The sequence below is a fragment of the Portunus trituberculatus genome, chromosome 39 (assembly GCF_017591435.1).
Source record: "Portunus trituberculatus isolate SZX2019 chromosome 39, ASM1759143v1, whole genome shotgun sequence".
NCBI lineage: Eukaryota > Metazoa > Arthropoda > Malacostraca > Decapoda > Portunidae > Portunus > Portunus trituberculatus.
Genome location: NC_059293.1, coordinates 21,230,580 through 21,252,678, shown reverse-complemented (window position 1 = coordinate 21,252,678; position 22,099 = coordinate 21,230,580). Strand labels below are relative to the sequence as shown.

The 22,099-nt window shown below is 41.2% G+C and overlaps 1 protein-coding gene across 3 annotated transcripts in view; it reads left to right on the top strand.

The window, feature by feature from the left end:
- The window catches only part of LOC123515728 (vam6/Vps39-like protein), a 39,952-nt gene that overhangs the window by 14,356 nt on the left and 3,497 nt on the right, over positions 1-22,099 (top strand). Inside the window, exons 2-20 of one of the 3 annotated variants that reach the window (XM_045274586.1) lie at positions 8,964-9,069; positions 10,607-10,780; positions 11,109-11,209; positions 11,732-11,935; positions 12,280-12,460; positions 12,605-12,734; positions 13,048-13,171; positions 13,402-13,531; positions 13,752-13,894; positions 14,218-14,388; positions 14,693-14,921; positions 15,041-15,222; positions 18,646-18,765; positions 19,019-19,121; positions 19,392-19,537; positions 19,890-20,042; positions 20,153-20,287; positions 20,403-20,497; positions 20,709-21,962. In XM_045274586.1, coding sequence (XP_045130521.1) covers positions 8,997-9,069; positions 10,607-10,780; positions 11,109-11,209; positions 11,732-11,935; positions 12,280-12,460; positions 12,605-12,734; positions 13,048-13,171; positions 13,402-13,531; positions 13,752-13,894; positions 14,218-14,388; positions 14,693-14,921; positions 15,041-15,222; positions 18,646-18,765; positions 19,019-19,121; positions 19,392-19,537; positions 19,890-20,042; positions 20,153-20,287; positions 20,403-20,497; positions 20,709-20,769 — 2,655 coding nt within the window. In that variant the 5' untranslated portion in view covers positions 8,964-8,996 and the 3' untranslated portion in view covers positions 20,770-21,962. Of the gene's footprint in view, positions 1-8,963; positions 9,070-10,606; positions 10,781-11,108; positions 11,210-11,731; positions 11,936-12,279; positions 12,461-12,604; positions 12,735-13,047; positions 13,172-13,401; positions 13,532-13,751; positions 13,895-14,217; positions 14,389-14,692; positions 14,922-15,040; positions 15,223-18,645; positions 18,766-19,018; positions 19,122-19,391; positions 19,538-19,889; positions 20,043-20,152; positions 20,288-20,402; positions 20,498-20,708; positions 21,963-22,099 lie in introns of those variants that run through there. The other 2 variants (XM_045274585.1, XM_045274584.1) reach the window with 2 other exon arrangements.

Below are 22,099 nucleotides of genomic sequence, written 5' to 3'. Positions count from 1 at the left end.
GGTGAATGAGAGGAGGAGGTGGTATTAAGTAACTCTTGCGGCGAAAACATAGACGGATAGGCAAAAAATACTGCGAGTCCTTTTGTATATTTGTGTCTGTGGAAGATGGGGTGCTGGTGAGCGTTTATGTGAGTTAGTGAAGTGGATACGTACAAGAATTGGAGTACGTATGGAGGTCAGAAGATTAATGGCCGGAGTCTTTACTATTTTAATCTTCACAAGTATCTGAAGCTGTATAAAATCGCTAAATAGTAACCAGAAAGAATATGAAAACGCGGCATGGTACTGAAGGAGTTTACAATATCGCTACAATCATGAAAGCTCCCTTGTGCCAGAGCCTCAAGATTTACGAGTAAAGATTAGACGCTGGAATGTTTGAGAATGCAAGCTCAGGATACCACGCTTCCAGTTGCGATTCATAAAGACAGTGTTTTATTTCGTTTCTCTGTCTAAGTTGTCTTTTTCTCTCCTTGCTTCAGCTCTTTTTCCTCTTATTTTAATCAGCGCATTCTCTTCTCCTCCTCCTCCTCTCCTCCTCCTCCTCCTCCTCCTCCTCCTCCTCCTCCTCCTCCTCCTATTATACTTCTATATTTTTCATAAGCACTGTTTCTCTTTCTCCTTCTCATTCTCCTCCTTTTTCATACCCTTTCCTCTCCCCTTTCTCCTCTCCTCCATTTTCATCAGTGCTTTTTTTCCTCTGCCTCATTCCATCCTCTTTATTTTTCATCAGCGCCGAGTTTTCTTTCTCTTTCTTCTTTTTTTCCTCTATTCTTCTTTTTTTGTTATTTTCCGTCCTTTTAGCTACTCGTATATTCTTCATCAGTAATGTCTCCTCCTCCTCCTCCTCCTCCTCCTCCTCCTCCTCCTCCTTTTCCTCCTTTTCCTCTTTCTCCTCGTCGTCCTCAGCAGTTCATCAGCGGTGGACGTTTTACAGTGAGACACGAGAAGGCCATTTCCCGCGGGCTGAAGAGGAGGCGCGCCGCTGGAAGTTAAGGTTCTCCCGCCTTGAGAATTAGCGCGGTTCGCCTCATGTCGCCTCGCCGCTTGCCTCCCTGAAAGCGACTAGGAAACGTCTGGGGAATCTGGACTCATTTCTCTTTCCTCTTCCTTCTCTCGTATCGTTTGTGTTTTCAGGGGTAAGGATGAAGAGATGGAAGTGGGTTGGTGTGGAATTTAAAGGGAAAGAAGGGTAAGCGTTATGATAAGTGGATTACAAGTGGTGACAGTGTTTTTCTTTTCCTTTTTTTGTGTGTGTTTTGCCTTTACGTGACACAGCCTCGTATTCTCAAACACTTTTGTACTTCACTTCCACTATCTCAAAAGTCTTTATTTAAATTTACATGAGTTTTAAAAGGTGTTTTAACAGTTCTAAAGTCAGATTGACAAGATTTCTACACTCAACTGGAGAAACACACTTAAAATCCCACTAATCATCTCTGTGGCCTTGAAAAACAGTCCTGTTAAGAGAGCAGAGCGTTTTTAAGCACGTTTTTATGGTTCTAGAGGCAGATTGACAAGATTCCTACACTATTAACTGGAAAAGCACTCTTGAAAACCCCGCTAATCATCTTTGTGACCTTGAATAATAGTCGTGGTGAGAGAGAGAGAGAGAGAGAGAGAGAGAGAGAGAGAGCAAAGCGTCTCTGAATACGGACCTGAAGCACAAATGGTGGCAGCGGTGTGTGTCATCTGGCATATCATCTCCGCCCGGTTTGCAAATATTCAGCCAGTAAGAAGCTTTTAACGCCTCATAAACACAGGGCGAGATGAGGAGCAGTGGTGATGTGATAAACTGTGATTACCCTCCATAAACACTTGTGCCCGCTGCCCTTCCGTCTCTCTCTCTCTCTCTCTCTCTCTCTCTCTCTCTCTCTCTCTCTCTCTCTCTCTCTCTCTCTCTCTCTCTCTCTCTCTCTCTCTCTCTCTCCGTTGTTGTTTATGGTGATGATGATGTTATTGTTCGTTTCTTTGCCTTTTCTCCTTGTTCCTTTTTTCTTCTCATTTCTTTCTATATTTCTTGCTTTCTTTTCTCTTCATGAATAATGACAACACGCTACGAACAGATAAAGTAAAGAGAATGAAAATAATCACTAACTCATTGTCCAACTCAAACGAAAAAGCAAAAAATAAATAATCCTGATAGTAAACGAAACACACAGTACAGAGACTCAGGCTTGTATTCTCAAACACTTCTCTACCTCACCTCCAATGTTTCAAAAAGGTTTTATCTAAGTTTATACGAGTTTTTAAAGGTGTTTTTATGCTTCTAGAGGCAGAGTGACAAGATTTCTGCGTTATTAACTGGAGGAACGCTCTTGAAAACCCCATTCATCATCTCCGTGGCCTTGGAAAATAGTCATGGTGAGACAACTAAGCGTTTTAAGCAAGTTTTTATGGTTCTAGAGACAGGTTGACAAGATTTTTCATTACTGATTGGAGAAACACACTAGAAAACCCCTCTAGTCATCTCTGTAGCCTTGGAAAATATTCGTGGTGAGAGAGCAAAGCGTTTTTAAGCACGTTTTTACGGTTCTAGAGGCAGATTGACAAAATTTCTATATTATTAGTGGAGAAACACTCTAGAAAACATAGCTAGTCATCTCTGTAGTCTTGAAAATAGTCGTGGTGAGAGAGCAAAGCATTTCTGAACACGGACCTTAAACTCATCACATTCCCTCATCCATACATCGCGCAGTCCACGCCTCCTGTAGCAGCGAACATCGAAATATTTACTCCTCAAATAAGACCAGCATTTCCATCTCTCCTCTTAAGCCTCCCTCTCCTTCGTTCCCTCTCCTCCTCACCCTTGCCTCTTCCCCAGCCCCCTCCTCCCTCCGTGACGTCACAGCCCTTCACGGACCCTGCTCGCTGAGGCAAATTAGGCAAACGTAAGAGGCGAGAGAAGGGAGGCGAGGGAGAAATAGGGGCGGAGAGAGGGAGATGGAGAGGGCTGTTGAAAGCGAGAGAAAAGAGTAAATGTGAATGTGCCAGTAGAGAGAGAGAGAGAGAGAGAGAGAGAGAGGAACAGTGCAACGTGTCATAAACAGTCGCATTATGACCAACAGATTTAATATTTGGTGTTCTTTAGTGGCCCTCTCTCTCTCTCTCTCTCTCTCTCTCTCTCTCTCTCTCTCTCTCTCTCTCTCTCTCTCTCTCTCTCTCTCTTCGGCAGACTAACTTGACATTACAGCCCCCTAAGGACCCTCAATTCTTAAGGTTTCCCTCTCTACTCTCTCCTTTTCCCTCTCCTCTATTCCCTTCTATTCAGTTCACCTCACTCCGTCCACTTCATCATCCTCTTCTTCATTCTACGTAGTCTGTCTTCGTATTCGTGTCCGTATTCGTATCCCTCCTCCTCCTCCTCCTCCTCCTCCTCCTCCTCCTCCTCCTCCTCCTCCTCCTCCTCCTCCTCCTCCTCCTCCTGCATTAATTTTCTCAACCTCCCCTCACACTGTTATTTTGTTCTCCCCAAAATTTTAATCCTTTCCTATTATTTGCATCTCTCTCTCTCTCTCTCTCTCTCTCTCTCTCTCTCTCTCTCTCTCTCTCTCTCTCTCTCTCTCTCTCTCTCTCTCTCTCTCTCTCTCTCTCTCTCTCTCTCGACCCCCATTCTCTCTGTCTCGCTACAGCTCCATATATTCCCTCCCTCCCTCCCTCTCTCTCTCTCTCTCTCCCTTCTCCCTCCTTACTCCTTCTCTCGCACCGTCTATAAACAGCCGCCCTGGATTTCTCTCCGTGTATCACAAGAATGACTGCCGTTACTCTTCCTTGGCAGTTCCTTTAAGTGTGAATATGGATTGTCTGCCGGACGCGCGCTCTAGCAAAGGGAGCGATGTGGTAGAGGGAGAGAGAGGGATGGAAAGAGAGTGACTGGGAGTAGGTGGTGGAGGAGGAGGAGTAGTTTGGTGAAGTTAATAAGGAGTAATTGGTAGGTGGTGATGGTTAAGTGGTGGTGGTGGTGGATTAAAGCAAACTTAAGATAGGAAATGCGTATGATTGGGGGGTTAGAGAGAGAGAGAGAGAGAGAGAGAGAGAGAGAGAGAGAGAGAGAGAGATCAACTTATCTATTTATAAGGTGAAATTTCCCTCTTTCGTAATTCATCTATATGCAAATTCTTCTTATTATTCGTGATGATATTTCTGCTTCATTTAATCTCTCTCTCTCTCTCTCTCTCTCTCTCTCTCTCTCTCTCTCTCTCTCTCTCTCTCTCTCTCTCTCTCTCTCACACACACAGAAAAGAAGGAAAAAATAATCGTTGCTGCAAATTCTCTTTTTTTACTCATCTTGTGCTACAGATTGATTATAATGAAGGATAAATAACTAGATATTGTATTCCGTAAGAACAAACCTTTAAGTAAGACTAATATTACAAGATCATTTTTCTCGTCATTTACTTTACCACCACCACCACCACCACCACCGCCACTACTACTACTACCCATTCTCGCTAACAGTAACTCAGAACAATCCTCGTAATTCATCTACATACGGTAATTCCACTCATACAAATGCGAGATCAGTCCTCGTGATCCTTCCTCCTTTTCAACAGTCCCTCAAGATCAAGATTAATTCCCTTCAGTACCATGACGCGTTTCTAAATTCATTCTGCTTACTATTTGGTGATTTGATACAGCTTTAGAAACTCGTGTGGGAGATTAGAATAGTGAAGACTGGATATTAATCTTCTGACCTCCATAGAGTATTCCTAATGTCAATAAAATGGTCGTATCGTACACAAATCTCAAAGTAAAAATGTGCCCCAGTTCTCAAGGGATTAAGATATTAGGCACACCGTGGAGACACTAATATTTATATCTTCATGTAACAGACTCGCATTCCTTCACAAGTTACTCGTATCTGGAATTTTATAGAATACAATCAAGAGACTTAATAGCATCATCATTTAAACCAACGAGGAAGTATTAAACTATTAACACGCTCTTTAGTATTTCATTCCCGTAAAACGCTTTTTATGAAGGCGGGAATTAAGAGAGAGAGAGAGAGAGAGAGAGAGAGAGAGAGAGAGAGAGAGAGAGCGCCATTTATCTAAACCACCTCTATTGCATAAACGTCACCGCGTCACAGTAACACAGCGACAAACACTGGCCAATATATACCAACACGTCTCTAATCCTTCACTCGGCAATCGACACAGGCATAGCTTTCACCACCACACGTCTGTTACCTTCCTACCGTCCCTAGCTACCATTGGGACTGAAATATATGCTAATAGAAATAAATGGACCGTAATGGGCTTTCAGTGTCCCCTTTGTGCCGTGTGAAGATAAACGTTAAGCTTATTGCCTTTAAATTACCAAGCGTTGCGGAGATGACGTCACGAGGCGGCGCTGTCACAGAAAACGGAGAGTGACTGAGCGACGAGAGAGAAGAGAGAGAGAGAGAGAGAGAGAGAGAGAGAGAGAGAGAGAGAGAGAGAGAGAGAGAGATGAGGAAACTTGCGTATCGGAAAGCCACGGGGTAATTCATAAAAGTTACTCCCTAACTCTAGTAATATGAAGGCGTGTGAGGAGGACGAGATGGAAGTGGATGGAGAGGAAAAGAAGGAAGTAGGGAGGAAGGAGGAATACTCGTTCAAGTTGTAGAAAAGAGAGAGAGAGAGAGAGAGAGAGAGAGAGAGAGAGAGAGAGAGAGAGAGAGAGAGAGCTAACAAATGAAACTCAATAACTTCAGTAATCGAGACGAGATGCTAAAATATCTGAAAATACTGGCCAGTGCGAACAGACAACCGTGAAGCTGTCCATTACTGCCTCTTTTATCTCACTGCCTTCACTAGCCTCGCCAGTCTCCCCGTGTTTCTGTTGACAAGGTCCTCTGAAGAATACTTTTAGAGGAATCTCTCTCGCGGCCCTTTGTTCCAGCCGACAGCAGTCACTCCGCTGCGAGGCGATGCAAGGCCGCCCTCCCAGCAGGCCCTTTGCACAGTCCTCGCACGTCCTCAGTCCGCAGCGAGGAGGGAAGGCACAAGGCGAAAGAGAGGTGGAGGTTCGGGAACAAAAGCTTTCAGAGACGGGAGGTAGTGTCGTAATAATATTTCGCAAGCTCAATATTTTCCCATGTCTTCTACATACGAAATAGCTTGTGCCTTGGGATGCTCAGGGACAGTCAACTCGTCAGAATTCTCGTAGCTCAAGGATTTCGCATGACACCGCCGTGGGACGATACCAGAGGCAATATATACAGTGTTCTACTTTATTGGAAACACGAGCATTTAGGACCGAAGCTTCTGACAACTGAATCTGCTACCAACTTAGATTTCCCGGAATCAACACGTAGGCTACTCAAGAACTGGTAGGTCTTACTAAGGTCCTGCTCCCAGTAGCCTCCCGCAGTTGTGAGGAAGGCGAGCAGAAGACGAGGTTAATGCCGCCAAAGAAAGGAGAGAGCGCGGGGGAGAGAGGAGAGGAAAGCAGAGGAAAGGGGGATGCTCAGGATAGCCAGGCAGGATCAAGCACGCCATCGGTTCCTGCTTCTTATGTTCCTCTGGTTCAGCTTCCTGCAGATGCTGTATCGTCTCATACACTCAGTCAGTGTAGTCCAGCCTGCCTTGCGCCCTTTTATGGAACTCTGCTTGCTACCTCTGCATGTCCTGTATTTTCCCTTCATACATGCTTCGGGCAAACAGGATGCAAGTGCAGAGAGAGAGAGAGAGAGAGAGAGAGGGATGCGACAGGAACGAAAAGAGAAGAAAGCGGACGAGGAAGAAGAGAGGCACAAGAGCGAGGCACGATAATTGACTGTTTTTTCTCCATTAAGTGAGTGAAGATTTATGGTCAGCGAGGCAAGAATTGTGTCGCTTAGTCGTTTGCGTTCTCGATTCATTAATTACACTAGCTCGACTCGCAGCCAGCAGCCTTTGTTTTGTTGTTATTGTTGTTGTTAGTAGTAGTACGTGGTAGTAGTAGTAGTAGTAGTAGTAGTAGATGTATAGTACTTATTGTTATCATTTTATTACTAATATTATTCCTGTGATTCCAATACAATGAAATGAATGAAGGTAGGAGGAATATACGAGCGAGTCTCTCTCTCTCTCTCTCTCTCTCTCTCTCTCTCTCTCTCTCTCTCTCTCTCTCTCTCTCTCTCTCTCTCTCTCTCTCTCTCTCTCTCTCTCTCTCTCTCTCTCTCTCTCTCTCTCTCTCTCTCTCTCTCTCTCTCTCTCTATATCTATATATATATATATATATATATATATATATATATATATATATATATATATATATATATATATATATATATATATATATATATATATATATATATATATATATATATATTAGATAGTGTAACTGCTAAGTGCTACAGATCTGCTAATGTGCATGTTATTTGTGTTTCTTTGTTTCACTGACGAACAAACTTCATTATAACAGTGATTCAGAACGAGACTTTCGTCGGCTAAATTAGAAATACGTAAAGAAAATGAATATTGAAAGTATAGCTAGACATGCAGTAGGAGTCCACCACCACCACCACCAGTAACCTTCCCACCGGTAACGAAACACAGCAAAAATGTTAGAAAGAGTGAATGTTTTTCTGCCCCGCCACAAAGGCAGGGAATGTTTGTCGCGCCAACACTGACCACCAGTCGGTCAACACGGCCCCGTGAATTTGATTCCGTTTGTCCAAGGCAACAGCGTAGATGCCCTTGAAATAAACAAAGGAGTTTTTCCACGCGTGAAAAGGCGAAACTAGACTACCAACTAACCTACTGCTGTTACTGATACGTACTTTGTCCTCTCTCTCTCTCTCTCTCTCTCTCTCTCTCTCTCTTATTATTATTATTATTATTATTATTATTATTATTATTATTATTATTTTCTCCTGTGTGTGTTATGTGCTGCACCAAGGGGACATACTCTGCGTCACTATATCATGGGATGTCCTCTCATTGCTAAATTTAGGCCACAAGGTCAACATGACTTGTATAGCCGCATTGACCATCTCCTAGACTCAGCCACTCTCAGGGATACTCAGAGAATATCCTCAGTTCGCTCCCAGACTGTAGGATATTTAAGCAATAAGGTGTGCAATATCTGTGTTTATTTGTTTAAATAATTGTATTCTTATGTATACTGTCTATATATTTTTGATACTTTAACCTTTTAAGTCTTTGTCCAGGGGGTGGGTGGCAAGGTCCATCATCCTCCTTTGTTGTATTTCTTTATTAATACAACAATAAATGTATCAATCATTCAGTCATTATTATTATTTTTGTTTCTCCCTCACTGCGACTTGCGACTTTGCGACTGCGACTATATTTTACCGGTGCGATTCCACTAAAGCGAGATCATGCAGAAACATGCTTTTAGAAGGCATAGAAACACGTATTTTTTCTTTTCTTTTCTTTTCTTAGATATAGCATAGCCTGAACTTAAATCGAAGTCGCTGCAAAAGTCGCGGAAAACTGACGGTGTGATTTTTCTTACTGCTACTTTTCAGTGTCTTTGCGACTCTCGACTTTGTGGCTTCGAAATGATCATAGTGGGCAAAGTCGCAAATCGGTGCCACAACGCCCACCTCTGTTAACTACACATACGTGAGGAATAAAATCAGATGAATATAGGAGGAAAAAGAGGGGGAGGTTCGTGGAAGAGAATCATATAGACTTCCTGTGAAAGGAGATTACATACGCCTCCTGTGAAAGATAGTTAAAATGAACATACTTACTTCGACAGATAGATAATAACATCCGTTGGCAATGATGAAAATTGTATATGCGCAGGCTATTTACCATTACCTGCTGTGTCTGTCGCCTGTATCAGTGATGAGAGAGAGAGAGAGAGAGAGAGAGAGAGAGAGAGAGAATTCTAGGCCTTATTACATTCGGGACGCCTGTGTGGCCTGAGGGTTCAGTCACGTGACGAGATCAGCTGTGGTTGTAAACAAAGCAGTGGGAGGGAGTGGTGGAGCAGCGCCTTGCTTTATGTTTTGTTTTGTTTCTCTTTAGATTATGAGTTAAGTACCAAAGGGAGGAGGAAGTATGCATGATGCGTATGAGGCCATTCCCATCCTGGAAAAACTTCCTCTACAGATTGAATCCATCACAGCCTATGGTAAGGGACGTGTGCTGTGTGTTTGCTGTGCTCTCCATTTGTCTCTCTCGTCAGGTGTGCTGTTTCTCTTTAGCCAGGTGTGATTTTTTTTCTATATTTCTCTGTAGCCAGGTGTATTTCTTTTTCTCTCCATTTCTCTTTAGTCAGGTGTGTTTTTCTCTCCATTTCTCTTTAGTCAGGTGTTTTTTCTCCATTTCTCTTTAGTCAGGTGTTTTTCTCTCCATTTCTCTTTAGTGAGTTTTTTTTTTTTTTTCTCCATTTGTCTCTCTCGTCATGTATGTTTTTTTTCTCTCCATTTCTCTTTAGCTAGGTGTGTTTTTGCTCTCCATTTATCTGTAGCCAGGTGTGTTTTCCTCTCCATATCTCTTTAGCGGTGTGTGTGTTTTTTTTTTTTTTTTTTTTTTTTCTCCATTCCTCTTTAGTTAGTTGTGATTTTTCTCTCGATTTGTCTTTAACCAGGCGTGTGTTTGCTCTCCAATTTTCTCTCTCTCTCTCCTCAGGACTCGGGCTACTTTTTATAAACCATGTAGGTTTTTAACAGGAATTTGTGCTCTCCATTTCTATTTTCAGGATTCAGGCCTTTTTTTTTTTCATACAATGTGGACTTTTAATGGGAATTTGTTTGGTTTTCACAAAATACCACAAAAGAAACAGTCCAAAATTTTGACTTATTGCTCTGGAGAGAACTCATTGCTGCCGCTGCTCACCGCACCATATGCCAGCCTATTGAAACTTACCTGTTTAACAAACGCTAACCTAACTGTAACTTTAACCTAACCTAAACTAAGGTAACCTAGGTGAGGCAACACACACCGCTGAGACGTCTTCTTCAGAACAAATTAACTTTATGTAACACAGTTAAACTGATCTTACCAAAGCAAATCAGCCTAACCATAACTAGCAACGCTGGTATGGAGTCATTACCTTATTTCTTTGTAAAATCTGGCAATACAATGGAAATAATTGAGGCAACACCCTGCCTGTTCAGACATTTTCCATAGACTGATCCAAATCGAGCCACTTCTCTCCTCTAACTGCTCTGATTGGCTAGTTTTATTATGTATTATTTTTATTGTTTAGTGGCTGCATGCTTAAACAAAAGAACCAATCATAGTGATTGATTTCACACATATGCAAATAATGTGACAGTATGCACACACGAATGAACACACCTAACGGCAATCCTCAGTGCCTGTCACTGCCCGTCAGTCCATCACAAGCATGGGTGTGGCATCACGTTAGCTCATTCACCCCAAAAAGATAGTAAATCTTTAAAAACTGTTGTCAATATTATGAACAATTTGCAATTGGTATTTATGGGTTCAAATTATTCAGAATAAGAAGCTCTACATGATGAGAAGGTTAAGGAAAGCCATGTTATATTGATTATAGTGAAAGAGTATAAAAATACCAAATTTTACTCTTACACTAGTTTTCTACTGTTGCTTTTCCCACAAATCATTAGTTTTTATTTTGTAGCCCCATTCCTTTGTAGTAAACTAACTAGAAGCTAAAAGAAATAATGAAACCATTTCAGATGAGAACCTGGTGGTGGGGACAAAGCAGGGACACTTGCTTATGTACTCCGTTACACCAGGCACAACCCGACGCTGGGATGTCGCTCTCCTCTGCTCAAACAAGAATTTCTCCCGCAAGCCAATCGTGCAGGTGGCTGTGGTGCCGGAGCATCAGATCATCGTCTCTCTATCAGGTATATCCTACTCTTAGTCTCCACACCAGTTTATGCTAACATAGCCATGAGAGGGAGTGGCACAGATAGATGTTGAGTAAAGATTATTTCTTGCTACATAGTATAAGAGAATGGAAAATTATTCCACAAGGATTCTTCATACTGACATGGAGACTCAAAGCTGCAAGTAAGAATCTGAACATACATCTACGCATACCCAGATGCTCCTCAGCTTATGAATGCAGGGCCAGGATCAAAATATTTCACAAATTAGCGACTTATGAATTGGTGTGTGAAGGGTAACTCACTCGTAAGTTTGAGTTTCATTACAGTCTTAATCTTTTTTCAGACAACGTGATCAGCGTTCATGACCTGACAGTCTTTAACCTCCCTCTGCTGTGCACAGTGACACAGACCAAGGGTGCCACCGCCTTTGATCTTGACCTCAAGGTTAGCATTATCTTATTATTCATTCTAGAAACTGACACTTTGGTTTAGATATCATTAAATGTTTATCTGTAAGTGTCTCATGTTATCTTTGACCAAAAGTCATTGATATAGAAGCTATTCATTGTATGTTCTGTATATGTAAGTCAAATTATACAGCTAATGGTCTGTAGAGTATTAATTTGTTATATTTTTATGTATGAATGCCTATTGAATATAAATGATGCTCTATAAGTTTTGGTATTTGTAATGAAAAAGAGAAATCCTAGGAATGTCACAGTCAATCAGCTGCCATTTCTGCTATGCCTAAGCTCCTCTGGTGTAGAAAGGTGGTCTGTGAGGTTGTACCTTTCCTCTGGGGATTGATGGGGCTGAGAGTGTGAATGACATGCATGTGTCTGTGTGTCTGTGGTGCTGTGTCTTAGATTCCCTGTCTGGTTTATAAATAGAGAGGTGAAATTTGAAGTGCTGTAAATTTTCTTGAGCAATAATAGCTTTGTTCGTCCATTCCTTGTTCTTCACCAGCATCATGTGACACTGACTGGAGATGCGGTGGTGATGGTGCGCTTGGTGGTGGCCGTCAAGCGCAAACTTCAGCTGTATTACTGGAAATCTCGGAAGTTCCACCAGCTGCGTGATGACCTGTCCCTGCCTGACGTCCCCAGAGCACTCACCTGGTGCAAGGAAGCCATCGCTGTGGCCTTCAAACATGACTACTGGCTTGTCATGGTTAGGCATACAAATTTTAAGCTTTTATTACATTACAGGAATTTTGCATTGTTTGAAATTCATTGGCATCTCTTCTAACTGCAACCAACCATATTTGTACTGTATACTTCACCTGAACTTGATAATCTTGAGGAATTTTGTATCTTTACTCGTCAACATTCTTTTCATTTCATTCAACTTTATTTTTGCGTAGGGGTTGGATAGCTTACAATTCTCTCCCACTTTTTGCAGTCACAAGTGATTTCTTCTTCCCTTCTCTTCATCTCTCTCAAGTCTTCCTGTACAAACAATCTCTAGGTCTGCCATTTACTCCTTAATGTTCAAAGCTAACTTCTTAACTTCAGCTGACTGGGAAGCAGAAGGAACTGTTTGCCACAGGTAGGAGTCAGGAGCCACTGATAACACAGATGGAGGGCGGGGAGCAGCTGGCCCTCGCTCATGACAAGGAGACCATCTTTGTGGATGCGAAGGGCAACGCTACCTGCAGCTATACTCTCAAGTGGGAAGAGCAACCACTGGCCCTTGGTAAGTTGTGAGCACCTGTCTTACTAGTAATGTTCATGTAGGAATTTGAATTACAGATTAGCAATAATGTTTAACCAGTGTAAGCTATAAGATAGTGGCTGTGGATGTGTAAGAGAGAGAGGCTCAGTTTTTTTCTACTTTCAGCCTACCACAAGCCTTACCTAGTGGCTATTTTGCCCAAGAACATTGAGATCAAGATTGCTGATCCTCATGCCACTGTTCAGCTTGTCAGTCTTGAGAAGCCAAGGCTTGTGTGTGTTGGCACTTCAACTAAGTAAGTGTTTGAACAAACATGTCCTCCTTCATTCATTCCTTGTCATCACTGTAGTCTGAGAATACATCAGATCATAACATGAGAAAAGAAGGAAAACCTCTTGACAGTTCCAAATATAAAAGTGATGATACATTTGATACATTCAGGCACTTGTATTTCTGTTCCCATTCATCTTCAACTCCTTCTTTTTGCAAACTTAGTGATGAGCAGAGAAGTTACTCAGGCTGTTGTGATCATCTTGGCTTGACTAGTAGTGTGTCAGGTTTGCATGTTTATCCCATGTGTCAGTGTGTGGTGATGTTACCTCTGACAGGACCAAGAGCCAAGTGTACATTGCCTCCACCTCCCATGTGTGGTGCCTTCACGCCATCCCTGTCAACCAGCAAATCCCTCAGCTCTTGGCAGACAAGCAGTTTGACCTGGCTCTCAGACTGGTGGTGAGTTTTAATATTTACCATTTTAAGTAGAAATACAGGCTTTTGATAAACATTAATGATTATAATTAGTATTGTAGCTTAATAGTATCAAACAACCATCTCGTCAATGTTCATCTTTTATTAACACAATGTAGTGTAAGAAGTGATTTGCTTTGTGTTGAGTGTGATGCTTGGTGAGAGTGGCAGGATGATGATGTTGAGTTTGTTGCATTGGTGTGTTGGTGTTGCAGGACGTGTGGGAAGAGGCTCAGGATGCCAAGACTCAGATGCAGAAACACATCCAGCACCTGCAAGCAATACATCTGTTCTGCAGCAAGGAATACTCTCAGGCCATGAAGATCTTCCTTACCCTCAATACAGGTGCTCCAACGCTCTGGTCTTCCTTCACCTGCTCCTGCTACACTTCACACCATCACATCACATCACATCACCATTCTCTATCATATAATCCTTAACTAATGGATACTCAGTGAATTATCCATCTCCCTTTCCAGGCAAAATTCAAACACTTTAAAAACTTTAACAGTGTAAATATATGTTCTAACTTGAAATGACGTGGTGTATATTATGGTGCCCACAGATTTGCCCTTTGTGATTGGCATGTACCCAGACATGGTGCCTGAGGAATACCAGAGTCGCCTGCAGTACCCTTACCCAATCCCAGCTCTTAGTGGGGCAGAGCTGGAGAAAGCCTTGCAAGCACTTGTACATTTCCTTCTAGAGGTAAGGCATGGCTGGGTTTTTTTTTCACATGTTTGGTATTAGAATGATGTAATTATGCAGCTGCTTCCATCTCCAGTTCAAATACATGATCTCATGCTCGTTTTATTTATTTATTTATTTATTATTATTTTTTTTTTTTTTTTTTTTTTATTTATTTATTTATTTATTTATTTTTTTATGTAAGATGGATAATCAGCCAAGACCATTAAAATGATAACATAAAAGGCCCACTGAGGTGCCAATCCCTAGTCAAAGCAAAAGATGAGGGGACTCCAGGGCTGGTATAGGAGTTATCTTTTTTTTTTTTTTCTTTTGGTTTGCAGATAAGACACAAGCTTTCAGGCAATGAGGGTGAAGCAGGGGCAGGGGGAACAGGAGCAGCAGCATCAAAGACTGAGGCAGACAGCAAGTATTCCACGGCAGCATCTGGTGTCAAGTCCCGTAATGAGAAGCTTCAGATCATTGACACGACGCTGCTGAAGTGTTACTTGCAGGTAAGAAGGGCAAATGCTTTTTTAACATCTCATCAATTTATTTACCAGGTTGGCATTACTCAGACAAGGCATCACACACTCACACACGTCACATTCTTAACCTGTCAGTCCCACAGTGGAAATTAACAGTCTTATAATTGAAGATACTACACTTGTTTACGATGTTCTGAAGTTCATGTTCAAAGTTCATGTTTCTTGCTGAACTGTGGCTGAGTGTGGTGGTGGATGTTATTAATGCTCTATAATTAAATTCATATGGGGAACATTTCTTTCACATATCATAATGATAACATGTGTACTGCAGACCAATGACAGCCTGGTGCAGCCTCTCCTGCGAATGCGAGACAGCTATGTCAGCGTGATGGAGGGGGAGAGAGTGCTGCGACACGCTCACAAGTACCCTGAGTTAGTGCTGCTGCTTCAGACTCGTGGCCAGCACCAGCGGGCCCTACAGCTCCTCCTGCGCCATGCCAAGAAGCCCGACTCTCCCTTGTTTGGCCACCATCACACTGTGTCTTACCTCCAGCATTTGGGTGAGTCTTGTCTGTAGCTCTCTGACTTATGTATGACTGTTTTCTTTGCTGTATGACCCCAGTGTTGGAGTCAAGGATGAATTTATCAGTCATCGTGTTTTTTTCTTTAACACTCCCAGGTCCTCAGCATGTAGACTTGATCTTTGAGTATGGTGGATGGGTATTAAAGTCTCACCCTGACGATGGTTTGAAAATCTTCATCGGTGACAAGACGGCATCTGGAGAAGTGGAGCAGCTGCCTCGCCCTAGAGTCCTCAGCTTCCTGAAGAAAACTGAGAAATCCCTGGTTGTTCCTTATTTGGTAAGTTCCAATGTACATTTTTAGCAAGACTTTAACCTCTTTAGTACCATGTTAAGTTTTCATATTTATTGTGCTTATTATATAGTGATTTCATGCAACTTTAGAACCTTATGTGGAGATTAGAAGAGTGAAGATTCTGGCTATTAATCTTTTGACCTCCATAGACCCTTCCTAGTATAAATAAAATTGTCTAATTATACCCAAAACTCATGGTAAAAATGCGTTCCAGTACTGAAGGGGTTAAGCAAAGCGAAGGAAACTTTACAGAGGCACAAACTGTCTTGTATCCATCTATGATATGCATGTCTTTTAATTAAGCTTGTTGTTCAGTTATTTGACTCTTAGGAAACACATTTGACCTCTTAGGAAACAACACCACTATATTTGCTCTTGTAGTAGTAGAACAGTCAAGGCTAATCTCTTTACTGGTTTATTCTGCTTCCCGGTCTCACTATTTCTTCAAAGTATGTCATGATGGATGTTGACCATTAAAAGTATCACCAAGGAGGATACATGACATCACCAGGAACAAATAGATCCTTTGCATATTGGGATGTTTATTTGTTAAGGTTGCCATACAGACAGATTTTTCCAGGCATGTCAGGAATTCACTTGTCAAAATCTGCATTTAGGGGATTTTTTATTACTCATGTTGAGAATTTCAGTTTCCATCAATAATTTTTTTTTTTTTTTTTTTCTTTTTCAAATGTCAAGGTCTGTAGGTTGAAATGGTGTGAGGGGAAGGAGGTAGTTTACTGTGTGGCAGCTGCTTTGGTCTGGTTTCCCTCTAGATTACTTTAGCTAACAAAAAATAAGCATCAGGACTTACGGGAGTGATGGAGGAGAAGGAGAAAAAAAAAAAAGGAAGAGGAGTGAGGAATGTTAACAAAAACACATCAGAACATTTTATTTTATTAGTATATTTTATTTATTTTTTATTATTTATTTGTTTATTTTATTTATTTTTTTTTTTCATTAGTGATACGGTAAAGTTACAAGACCAACAACATCTCTCTCTCTCTCTCTCTCTCTCTCTCTCAAGTTACAACACCACTCTCTTAACAGTACATGGCATGCCCCAGCCGCCGCCACACACACACACACACACACACAGTCTAAAACTACAACTATAGGTAAACACACACACACACACACTGTCTAAAACTACAACTATAGGTAAACACACACACACACACACACACACACACACACACACACACGCAGCAGATCAAAACAGTGAACGCACACACACACACCCCACCACCACCACATCAATCCATCCCTGGCGCCCCGAGTCCCGACCCGCTGGGCCGCCAACCTCCTCCAAGCGCCAGCTTCGTTCCTTCACCCTGCAGCCAAGTGATTTAGGAAATGTTTCGAGTGTTTTGCAGGTGCTTTAATGGCTTGCTGTGTGGAAATAGGTAGAAGAGGTGGTAGTGGAGGGATGGGGAGGTATGTAGGAGGGATGGGAGGGGGGATTGAGGTGGTGAGAAAAGGTGCAAAAAAAGCTGCTTCGGCTCCACATCACGATTTTTCTTGTTTATTGTTTGAATTTGCATTGTTTTTTAGTGTTATTTATTGATAGAAATGCAAATCAAGTTATAATCTGTAATAAGATCGTGTCTAGCTGTGTTGTTTTGTTTATCGTCGAAATAACACTTTCGGCTATGTATAATTTTCACGTTTTTTAATTAATACCCCTAGGATTGTTTTGGTGCTTGGAATAATACTTGAAATATATGAAAAACATGACCCAAGTAATAATACTCGTTAATATTTAGTCTAACTATTCGTATTTTCAAATTTAAAAATTTTAACGGTCCCAAATCTGAAAACAATTTTTTTTTATGCTAAGAGAAATTTGTGTTTTCTTTATTTCGCTGGAAAGCAAACATTTTTCTTATTAAAAAATGTAACATAGTATATTATGGCTTCGCTTTCCTTCTCGACATTATGATGTGTTTTCGGCGCTATTATTTTGAAAGCGGACGGTTCGTTAGACTTCGTTTTGTAAACAAACGACCCGGTTACGTTTTTATATTTTGATTATTAGTTTAAGTATTTGTCGTGTCAAAAACTGTAGTGCATTTCAGTCTGGGCGCCTTTTTTCTTGTGGCGATTTTTAAAATGAATTACGTACGTAAATATTGAGCCACAGGACACCTCAGCCGTGTCTTCCCCCCACAGGTCAGTCCACCAATGTTTGCCTGCACCCCCCCTGTGTTTCCAGACCCAGTGAGTGAAGCAAAGCCAAAATTAACCACCAAAATAGATAAATAGCCCATTACTGTGTTAAATAAGGCAATGGTTATGTATACCTCCATTCAGTCTGGCCGGTTCCCACCATGACCCAGACCAAGACACCCCCTACCAAACCCTGCCCCTTCCTGTGTCAACTCTTCAACATTTCCACCAATTCTCAATGTTTCCCAGTATTTCCTGCTGTTTCCCACCTGAAGCACATGAAACTAAGTGATATTAGGAAGAAATGGGGGAATGGAAATTTGTGAGGGAGTTTGTAGTAGAAGTAATAGTGGTAGTAGTAGCAGCAACATTATTATCATAGAGTGTGTATTTACCCAGTTGTAGTTTTACAGGGCCTGGGCTTTATGCTCATGTGGCCCCGTCTCCATATCTACACTTATCCAATTTTTCTTTAAAACTATGTACACTCTTTGCTGACACCATTTCCTCACTCAAACTGTTCCAAGTCTCAACACATCTTTGTGGGAAACAAAATTTTTTAACATCTCTCAGGCATCTTCCCTTCCTCAGTGTGTGTGTGTGTGTGTGTGTGTGTTATATGCCCAAGGAAGAGGCCATCATCACTCCGTGGTGTCTCATTAGAACTGAGCTGTGCCTTGGGACTGCGTGAATATATATAGTGAGTGGGTGATGCTGGCGGCCGGTGGGTGTCACTGTAAGGCTGGTGGTGGTGTTTAGGCCCTGGACAGACTCCCTCACTGTGTATGGCGTAGGTACCATTCACACCCTCTGTTAACCTTTAAACTGTGGGTGATATTTCTGCTACACCTTTATACTGATCTCTTTTTTTTATATGTAAGAAGGGAAAACTGGTTAAGGGCAACATAAAGAGTGAAATTAAAGGAAAAGGCCCACTTAGTTGTTAGTCCCTTTATATGGTCTTATATGGAATTAATGCTGCCAGCCTTCCCTTCATTGGATGACTTGGCTTGCTCCACAGTGCACACCACTCTTTATTCTTTAACCTGCATTGGTATAGGTGTCACTTTTGATCACTGTTTGTTTGTTTGTGGCCTTGAGATCTTATTGCCACGAAGATAAAATAAATTGAATTTTTTATTATTAATTTATATGTTTTCCAGTATTACATCAGGTTTTAGTGAAGGTGTCCGTAATCTTGATAGTTGATATATGGTAACCCTAATATCTGTGTTACAGGAGCATGTGATAGAGGAGTGGAAAGACTGCACTCCTCTGCTTCACAATGAGCTCATCCACCAGTACAGGGAGGTGGTCACTGCGGCAATCCCTGTGTGTGACCCCACCACCCTGGAAGAGGTAAGTGTTTGAGAGTTGAGTGGTGGCAACCTTGCTCACCTGTCACCTGTCTGATCCTTCTAGTGTAGTGTGTGCTCAGCTTGTTCACTATACAGAAACCCATTGAAAGAACAGGCAGCCAGTCAGTTCTTTTCTTCAAATTTCACATGAGAATGAGAAAGTTAATTTTGAAATGTACAGTACTCAGATGGGGAAAAGATTCTGTAAGGCTCTGTCATGCACTTCTGCTTAGTATATATGATATTTTTTACAGGAAAAGAATAAGAGAAAGATGACTCGTGAAAAGCTTCTGAGTTTTCTGAACCAGTCTGAAAATTACACTGCTGCCACTCTCCTGGTTCACTTCCCTTATGATAGTAAGTTAAACTAATGTTACTACTGTATGTATTGTGAAAGGTTATGAAGGCAGAAATTCCTTATTTATACCTTTATTGATTATATAGTAATCTTTTTTCCTTTAATATCTATTTTACATTTACTACCAAAAAATAACTGAAGCAAAATTGAATCTTCATGATACAATATTTTTCTTCCACATCAACTTTACTTTCATTAATCTCACAACCAAAACCTTACTCTCACCAGTCATATACAAAACATGCCCTGAGAGATAACACATTCCGTAGGCCTCCATGAAGAGCGAGCAGTACTTTTGGGATGCCTGGGACAACACCACCAGGCTCTGGCCATCTACATCCACACTCTTGGTGACACTGATGCTGCTCTCAACTACTGCAGGAAGCACTACTCATCATCTGGTTCAGGAAGTGAGGTAAGATTCAACTCCATTTGTCATATCCTCTTTTGAGTGCCATGGAAGCATGAAAGAATATTTAAGAGCATAAGAGAAACCATCATGTGTAACTTATTCATAATACATACATACACCAAGACTGACTCCTGTAAAATGCAGGAAAGCCAAGACAAGTCACACAACTTCCACATTCACACTCATTCTCACCACTCTCATATCCACTTGGCCCTTGATGGAGAAGAGAAAGTATTCCTACTCTCACTTTACAGGGATGAGTTGCACAACATAGGCAGTTCTTATATCAGGTGTGTTTGGCTTTGCTGAAGCTTCTGGTGATTAGTAGTAATTTATTCTTTTTTTCTTAAATCAGGTGTATTTGACCTTGTTGAAGCTCCTTGTGACCCCATCTGATGCCCAAAGCTCATCTGGGTCTCCTCTGAAGCAGCATACAAAGAAGCCTCCAGATGTGAAGACTGTGCTGGACCTCCTGCAGAATTACTTACAGTGCATCGATCTAGGCCAGGTGAGGGCTGACAGTACTGCACCATTGCCCAAGACATGTACAGTGGTGGGAGTAAAGATGGCAAGTACAGTTAATCCCCTTTCTCTAATATAATTCACTGCTCATTACAGGCCTTGAAGGTTCTTCCTGATGATGTAAGATTGAATCTGCTGAAGCCTTTCATTCAAGCCTCCTTCAACTTGGCAACCACTGCCTGCAGGGAGCAACAGATCACCCGGGGTCTCACACAGTCCCTCAAATTGCAGGTAAGTTAGCTCTTCTTGATATCTGGCAGGCAGAAGAATCCCTTACACTTGTATTTATTGTACTAATTTACAATGTGGTCAGAATGCCTAACTTAATTTCATGTTTTCCTTTCAGACAAATGAAGAGCTTGCTTCCTGCCAGAGAGAGAAGATTGTTTTGTCAGAATATACATACTGTGCTGTGTGCAGCAAGAGATTTACTAAACAAAGGTGAGTATTAAGGTAGATATTTCAAAACATATGTACAAGATTCTCTTACTTCCTCTTTTATGATGAAGAGGTGATTTTCATTGTAATTCAGTCCTCTGACCTTCCTGTTCTCTAATGTTTTGATGGTGGCAGTGTTGAAAGTTAGTTCAGAAGATTTTTTAGATACTCTTTGTTGTGTGCTTAAACTTAAAACTGTTTCTTGTTCTTCCAGTGCTTTTGCTTGGTGTCCCAATGGTGATGTTGTGCACTTCTCCTGTCAGAACCAAAGGTAACACACAGCACAGCAGCACAGCTGAAAGTAAGTCAGTGTGGGCGTAGTGTGTCAGTGATGCTTACCGTTTAGTGAGAGAAAATGTGAATGAATCTGAAGGTGGCTCTGTCTTTTCTAACAATTGGAATGTTGAAAAATGTTGAGATATATATATATATACATAAACATATATATCTATGATTAAGGATACATGTTAGTATTTTTTGTATCTATACTTTATCAAATAGTTATGATATAGGCACAAAGTTTCAAGCTTCTCCTGACTAGTCATTGTTACTGCAAAGGAGAACTTGAATTGGCTGTGACTGTTTTAAGTGCTTGGATTCTCTCCATAGATGAGAGATATATTACATTACCTCCATTTCTTCATTACTCATCCTAATATTGATCTGATTATCATACTCATGGATTCATAATACTGCACTCAGCGTCACCAACTCGGTCCCTTTAAAGTCACCTCCTGAGGGATCAGGAACTTTGGATCACTGTCACTGGATGAGGTTCTCGCCTGCTGATTGAAGTGTGTGTCTTTTATAATGTGTAGCAAACTTGCACAATGTTCCTACAACATCCTCATTTATTTGTAAGGTACCAGATTGCACAGGTACAGATAATCCAATCTAAATAAGAAAGCTGATTTTCTGCAAATTTTTAAAGGTTGTACATAAGCTTATGCCAATCAGGAGACAAGGAGTTGGTAGTGACAGCATTACCATGGTCAGTGTCCCTTGTGGAAAACTTCCTTGGACAGATTTAGTGAAACTGAGTGAAGTATGATGCATTCTTAACTTTTTGGTTGATAATTTATATTCACATAACTATATTTGTTATTTTAAGTCTTTATGAACGCAGTTGTTTTTGTATCAAGGGTTGAAGATAAATTTAAAGTGATTTAGTTTAAGATGTCCAAGTAAAAGCAATGCATGTAATTCTAGTAATATTGATTGAAAGATTATTGTTCCTATTTTAAGTCGAATCAAATGAGGCTTGCTTCACTGGAGGTTTTCTGTTCCTCAACCTGACAGCATTATTTTTCTTCATTAAAGTAATTCCCTCACATATTTTGTCAGTCATGCACCATGTTATTAAATACTACTTTTATTGAAAATGCCATTGTAAAAACAATTTCAGTAATGACTTTTTTAACATATGTATAATCACAGTATAATCCCTAATATAAGTAGCCCCATGACAGACTTCTGGTATCTATCTATAGCTCTGATGCCTCATCCTTATTCTGGAGACTGGTCAAAGGATGCACGAGACAGTTGGTTTACATAATCTGGCAGACGGGATGGGTCTTAGGTGTTCTTGTGTCGGAGGGAACCACA